The sequence below is a fragment of the Branchiostoma floridae genome, chromosome 19 (genome assembly GCF_000003815.2).
Source record: "Branchiostoma floridae strain S238N-H82 chromosome 19, Bfl_VNyyK, whole genome shotgun sequence".
In the NCBI taxonomy this organism is placed as follows: Eukaryota; Metazoa; Chordata; class Leptocardii; order Amphioxiformes; family Branchiostomatidae; genus Branchiostoma; species Branchiostoma floridae.
This window is the reverse complement of record NC_049997.1, coordinates 380835-387951: the sequence shown is the minus strand read 5'-3', so window position 1 is coordinate 387951 and position 7117 is coordinate 380835. Positions and strand designations below refer to the sequence as shown.

The 7117-nt window shown below is 39.7% G+C and overlaps 2 protein-coding genes across 2 annotated transcripts in view; both read left to right on the top strand.

Moving 5' to 3' along the window:
* Positions 1–2135, top strand: part of LOC118407040 (cytochrome P450 3A6-like) — a 6269-nt gene extending 4134 nt beyond the window's left edge. The window contains exons 5-8 of the mRNA XM_035807457.1: positions 118–240; positions 899–987; positions 1450–1607; positions 2128–2135. Coding sequence (XP_035663350.1) covers positions 118–240; positions 899–987; positions 1450–1607; positions 2128–2135 — 378 coding nt within the window. The remainder of the gene's footprint in view (positions 1–117; positions 241–898; positions 988–1449; positions 1608–2127) is intronic.
* A 128-nt stretch (positions 2136–2263) lies between these two features.
* Positions 2264–5533, top strand: LOC118407039 (cytochrome P450 3A21-like). The gene is made up of 7 exons (XM_035807456.1): positions 2264–2416; positions 2685–2778; positions 2985–3145; positions 3510–3598; positions 4268–4405; positions 4710–4872; positions 5489–5533. The coding sequence occupies exons 1-7, from the start codon at positions 2300–2302 to the stop codon at positions 5531–5533; spliced, it is 807 nt and encodes a 268-aa protein (XP_035663349.1). The 5' UTR covers positions 2264–2299.
* Positions 5534–7117: the final 1584 nt, after the last annotated feature.

The following is a 7117-nucleotide window of genomic DNA, read 5'->3' as shown; positions in this document are numbered from 1 at the left end:
AGGTTTCCATTTAAAAATTGACTACACCATTGTATCCTTGTTATTAGTTTTTTTTTTACACACGGCAATCTTTACTATTGCAAGCATCTAACATGTTAGAATTTTTGGTTTCTGCAGACAGACTCACAGATGATCAATGTGAAGCCCCTGAGCCGCATGGTGTTCCAGCTACTGGACGATGATTGGAAGAACGTACGGACAACACTTAGCCCCGCCTTCAGCAGCAGCAAACTCAGACAGGTACGTAGTACTATGTTATCTACGTTATCTACTCTCATTCTACACCATTGCTCCATTGCTATATTTCCACCGACGTTTTGGTGACTGTCTTCTTCTTCTTTATACATGCTTAACATCATTAGGCTAAGGGCTTCAAGCACAGTACGTAAGATGTACACACGGCTGTAAGTTTTTATCCATCACACCGCACCTTCGCACGTGTGGGGGTTCTTTAACGTGCCTGGGATATGGCTCTCCCCAGACACGGGACCTTTATTTAGCGTCATATCCGAGGGACGGCCCTATTAAAAGCTAGGTACTCATCTTCAACTGAGTAAAGTGAAGAAAGCCGTGTTAAGTGCCTTTCCCAATGGCACAAGATCGGTGACACGCAGCCGGATTCGAACTCGAGACCTCTTGGTTGGAAGACAAACACGCTGCCGCTACGCCACGTGATCTCACGTCTGCCACCATTCTCAGTGCGATTCTGACAGGTTCACATTGTACTGCAGCACTAGGTGTCGTAGGTAACGTATTTCGGTACTTCAACTTGCTTATGGTAGCAGGGTACAGTATTCCTCCGCGACCCCCCGAAGTCAAAGACGTAGGGGTTAAAGAGTAGTGCGGCCGATTCTTTGTTTTAAATGCATTTGTCAGGATATGATTGATGTGTTTACAGATGACAGGTGCCATGAACAGCTGTGCCGATCAGCTGGTGGAGAATATCAGCAGCTTCGCGACAACGAAGGAGTCTTTTGATGTCAGGCAGTAAGAACATAATCTTTGATTTCTTCAAGACGTTACTATTTCGGGCTTCTAGATTCATTTCATTTGCTGCATCTCCGGGGGATATTGTATATTTCATGAACTATCAAATTATCTATGTATTCGTATACTTACTCCGTGTATTCAGTAGTCACAGGTACGACTGTCTTACTAATCTGTGTTTAGAAAGAGACAGGAAAAAAACAATACCAATGGAATTTCTCATAGAGATAACAAAAAAAAATGATTTTCAAATAAACTAATTGCATATAAATGTTCTCGAGAATTACGTCTACAGTGTCTGTCACGGTATCAAAGTGACGGGATATGGTCAGTACTTAAACATTTAAGGGCTACGCTGCCTAGACTCCCATAGTTTCTTTTGTCGGCAGCAAATCTAGCCATCGAATAAGCCATCATACCTAGCTTGGAGCATCCATTAAACCATATTTTTCCTAACTCCAGGTTGACCGGTGCATTCACTATGGATGTCATCGCAAGGACCATCTTCGGTACTGAGATTAACTCACAGCGGAATCCGCAGGACCCGTTCGCCATCAATGCAAAGAAATCATCCAACATCAACTTCAATAGTCCGCTGATCTGGCTCTATTGTGAGTTTCGTTTTTTTTACATTCTTTTATTCTCTTATTGGTTCAATAAATTCTAAAATAATGTCAAGCTTATTCAAATATATGTCGTTGATTAGAGCAGGAATTCGAAGTTTTTTCCATTATAAAACAAAAAAATTTGATTGCAATATAAATCTTTGAAAGTAGATGAAAAACGAGCATAAATGTGTTTTAGAATAAAAAGGATACTAAATTGCCGTTGCCAAAGCCAAAAAAGAAGATGTGATTTGAAAGAAAATAAGGATGCGCAATTCCGTATACAAAGCGTACTGTTTAAGTCATCTGACCAATTCAAACTACCATTAAATTGGCATTTTAGAAGCAACTTTTCGCACGCTCGCGTCACTAGCTCAGTGTGACAAGTTATTCAGAGTAATATAACCAGCTGCTGCCGCGCCGTGTGCCCGCAAAGCTGATGTGCTATGCAGACTGTGATTATGTCGGCTTTACATTACACAGATACATTTTTTTGCCAAGTAGATTACTAACACATTTCCATCCTATTTCGGAGACTCCTAAGGACTTCTGGTATCTGATGATAACTACTTGGCTGGGAGTGAGGACGCCGCATTGAGTAGATGGCAATTATTTTATTCTCCTTTTATGGTTTCATAACTTAAAGATTTAACCAACGCCATGTCAATGACCTGCATCTCCCCTTTATAGTGCTGTTTCCCGGTACCATGAAAAGGATTTGTGAGTTCCTAGACTACCAACTGTTCTTCCCTAGAGAGGCTACCGATTTCTTTAATGGAGTCATGGACCAACTCCTGGCTATGAGGGAGACTGATGGAGGAAAAGTATGTATTCTAACACTTTATTCATTTTGGTTTCTTATAGGTAAACATATTTATCTCGAATTCTATTAATCCAATATCAAAGAAAGAAACATAAGGAAGTTTGTTGTAATCGCTTTCATCCCTGTTGGTACTTGTCAATTTCTACGTAGGAAAATATGCTTTATTTTATATGATTGTCTTAAACTAGTCTATATTTAGGCTATAGAACGTAGCAAAAGAACAGATCTGTGACCGAGTAAAGCCTTTTCTCTCACCTCTGTTTTCTCAGGGACGTGTAGACATGCTGCAGATAATGATTGATGCTCATAAGGAGAAGGACGAGGACAGCACGGACGGAGCAAAGGCTCACGGAAAGAAACAACGTATGAATCGTACTAAAAGTATATGTTGCAAATGGTGTAACTATTTGCCCTTCAATCTATCTTTACAATTTCAAAAGTGGTCGATCGTTATTAAGATACATATTTTCCATAGAACAAGGTTTTTCGTATACTTAATTTTTGCGGAGGCATTTTTATATGTACAATGGAATCAAATAATTGCAAATTGCTGTGTTTCCGGATTCCAGCTCTTACTAGAGACGACGTTGTTGCAAATGGAATCGGCTTCTTTAACGCGGGTTACGACACTGTGTCCATCACATTGTCCTTCCTGTTGTACCATCTGGCACTCGATCAGGAGATTCAGGACAAAGTCAGGCAGGAGATTCACGACGTTACTGACGGTGAAGTACGTTCTCTTGTGATTTTTATGTACTGTGAGCTATTTCATTGTGGCATAGTATCTTAAATCAAATGGCTTTATGGGTCATTTTTACCCGTCACAATGCCTGGCACTTGTCATTAAGATAAGTGAGAAGCAGCAATACATCAGACAATTTATTTTTCTTACGCCTTTACAGTTTTCATCGTTTATTCTAAAGGCAATCTATTATTAAGCCCACAATTTTACCCGAAATCAAGCACAGGAATGCACTTCTTATGTGGATTTCCCAAATAACGAAAGAAGTGTTGGGCTGTTTTCTTTTGTTTCATTGTAAAATTGATGGCCAAGAAGGAGCATCCATAGAGCTAAACAAACGTTTCTTCTGCAGTCCCTGGTTGACTACGAGGCGGTGCAGAAGATGTCGTACCTTGAGATGTGTGTGATGGAGACTCTTCGCCTTTACTCCCTCGTACCCTTGTGAGTGCTTACGTTTTGTGGAGTGGTTAACGTTTTATTTAAAACTGTAGGAAAACAAGTAAATTACTCCTCCATTCCTGAATATGACGTCGAGGCTGGTATAGTGTATTCGGCTCAATTCTAAAAGTCACTTCAACATCCTGCCGTCTATTGTTGCCTATGCCTAGAGGTTCTATTTTCCGTTACGTTTGCTAGCTTGTGCTTGTATGTCTAAGTGTGTTTGTGTGTGTATTTGAGTGTGTGTGTGTGTGTGTGTGTGCGTGTGTGTGTCTGCGTGTGTGTGTGAGTGTGTTTGTGTGTGAGAGAGAGTGTGTGTGTGTGAGTGTGTGTGTGTGTGAGTGTGTGTGTGAGTGTTTGTGAGCATGTGTGTGTTTGTGTGTGTGTGTGTGTGAGTGTTTGTGAGCATGTGTGTGTGTGTGTGTGTGTGTTTGTGTGTGCCTGTATATATGTGTGGGTGTGGGGGTGTATGTGGTGATGGGGGTGTATGTGTTGTATATCGACATGAGTGGGAAGACGAACCTAAATGGGTATTTTGCAGTTTATACCACATTTATTATTATTGTATTGATTTCGAATAATTCTGGATCAAGATGCTACCGTATAGTTGATATGATATATGACAAATGCAGTTCCGCTTTGTGATATGTTTGACCATCCGTTCTCTTATAGCCTTGTTAGGGTAGCTGCTGAAGATGTTCAGCTGAAAGACTTGACCATCCCAAAAGGTATGGGGGTATCTGTGCCCGTCGTTGCCATCCACTATGACCCTGCACGCTGGACAGATCCGAGGAAGTTCATTCCTGAACGGTTAGATTTATATTCTTCGTCATCATTGCAGATTGTATAACATCCCTGTAATTATTACTACTTTATCACAGCACTCATTCACTATAGCTTTACGGCGTTTCTTATTTGTCATTGTAGACTTCGAAAATGCATTCACTTTTATTTTATCATCATCATCATCGCGGGCTGCTTGCCCGGACCAGCATCAACAACATCTTTGAAACAGCGACCTACGTCAGCGCCCTTGAGGACAGCTGGTAAAGCTTGGTGTTACACTGCATAGATTAAAAAATTAGCATACAAACGTTTTGTGTTACTGTTGCAGGTTCACAAAGGCAGAGAGGGAGAAGCGCAACCCGTATGACTGGCTGCCGTTCGGAGCGGGGCCGAGGAACTGTGTGGGGATGAGGCTGGCTCTGATGGAGCTGAAGGTTGGAGTGGCGAAGATCCTGATGAAGTACCGCGTCACTACTGGACCTGATACGGTGGTGAGGCTTATCTCCAAGCAGATCCTACAATGGCATGAGATAGAACCAAACTGGCCAAGGAGCGAAACAAACTCCTAAGCCGGCTTCACTCCTCTGCCAGCTTTTGGTACTATTTTATGTTACCATAGGATTTGCTTGGAGATTATGGTGAGACCACTTTCCACTGGCAGCGATTACTGACCGTTGTGCTACCCAAATGGGAATTGTCAATTTTTAGGCCTCAAAAATTTTCGTGAAAATGGGGCTTACAAATTTACTATCTCACACAGTCTATAAGGACTTCTCTTTTATCATTTTTACTTTTAAACCTGGGTTTATTCTTATAATTCAACAGAAGCCAGTTAATTACACAACGGATAGCCGACCACTTCTGTAAATTCAACAGAATACCCAAATCCCACTCATAAATTCGCTTTGTGCACCATTCGAATAAAAGAACGAAATGCATTGGCAAATGGAGAGTGCAATAAAGTGGCTTCTATTGTACATCAGAGGTATGCATCTTAAAATTTGCCTACATGTAGTTTGCGTGCAGGCTACAGGACTGATGTGTGTTGTATGTGTGTCATTCTGTATTTGATTCCTGTTCATAAATTGCTAACATCTGTTTTACCAGGTTCCTGTGAAGCTCAACTATATGGCAGCAGTTCCCCACACCTGAGAATCCCATCCGACTAATGGTGGAGCCTGTGGACTGATTACAATGAGGGGCTCGAAATATTTTTCTGTATACCTGCACTGATGCATGTAACACTGAAAATTATCTGCACCAGATGTATTTTACCTGCACCACTCTCACTCTATGGAGTATGGATCGTACTAAAATTGTTCAGGAACCTTTTATTTTTCTTCCATACTTTATACTAATTGTAGGTGGTAACATTCCATGCAGCTAATAACAATCCATATACACCTACGCCATGTGACATTGATGTATAAAACCCAGTACATGGACCAGTGCAGGTTAGGTACAGGTAGACACCAGAAATACCTGCACAGCTCCAATTTTACCTGCACTAACCTGCATATGCAGGTAGTATTTCAAGCCCTGCCATGTCTTCTTTATCATATAGAATGCCTTGGAAAGTAGTCCTATTAAGTTGTAAAAAAATCCAATGTTCATCCAAAAAGAATTAATAGATTGTGGATAGATAATCAATGGAATTGTATCAACTTGCGAAATTTTACCAGAGAGATATCGATGATGAAGAAAGTGAATTATCTACATTAAAACATAATTCTTAATTGTTATTCTGAGCTTTCTTGAATGTCTGACGAATTCGGTTGAAATTAATACACAGGATAGATCTCTAAATGTAGCGATAGACAAATACGAATTAGCAAATGAATGAATGGACGATGGTAGGATGAGATTTAAAGAAAGGAGGGAAGAAAACAATAACGTACCTAATATTTTGCCATCGTCTAAAATGTTTTTTTTTGCTCAATTGTCTCCCGCCTCTTTGATTCTGATTTACAATTGTAATTGTTCTTTTGTAGTTTTGCAATCTGTTTTTGTTTGAGGACTTTGTGTTTTATGCATTCACTTTTATTTCATATTTGATCAAAAGAATATTCACTAGTTTTCGCGTCTCCAAACGTTAGTTATTACGAGCTGTGGTGTATACCGAACAGATTGTATTGCAATGGACACTTAGTCTATTACGTCATGTCGACTTGTTTTTATTGATGACATCCGTGCACGCATTGTTAATTACATGAAGACATGAAGAAGCTACAAAATAGACAAATATATGTCTTTGATTGAAAATGAAATAAAAATGAAACAAGAATTCCAATGTCAGAGAAAAACATTAAAAAGAAAAAAATAAAGAATTTAATCTATTCAATTTTCCACTATTAACTCTGTGTGTGAAGTAATTTATTAAGCCTTAACTAAAAACAAACATAAGGTGGCCAAACTACGACAAAAATGTTTTCTTAAAATTTCGTGAGGTGGCAGTGCCTAGGTTTAAACTTACAAATGGGTCTATGATCACCTAATTTGGCATAACAATGGCCACATTCTAAAATTGCGGAACATCACCAAGTAAAGCCTTTAGAATTGGACTCCTGTAACTCTGATAAATTAAATTGTTGTCTTATTGATGCTAGAACATGTTGTTACCCAAATCTTTACAAACAATGTGCACTGTTTTGCTTAAAATGCTTAAAATTCATGGAAAATGAAAGTTAAATCTAGAGCCATCCTGACGCGTAACGCCTTATAGATGTTGGTCTTTAA

Bases quoted from the DNA above. Each gene is read 5' to 3' on its own strand.
- LOC118407039 (XM_035807456.1), top strand. From the start codon at position 2,300: ATGAAAAGGATTTGTGAGTTCCTAGACTACCAACTGTTCTTCCCTAGA. The intron at 3,599-4,267 runs GTGAGTGCTTAC...GTTCTCTTATAG, and splicing joins CTTTACTCCCTCGTACCCTT to CCTTGTTAGGGTAGCTGCTG. The intron at 4,406-4,709 runs GTTAGATTTATA...TTACTGTTGCAG, and splicing joins AGGAAGTTCATTCCTGAACG to GTTCACAAAGGCAGAGAGGG.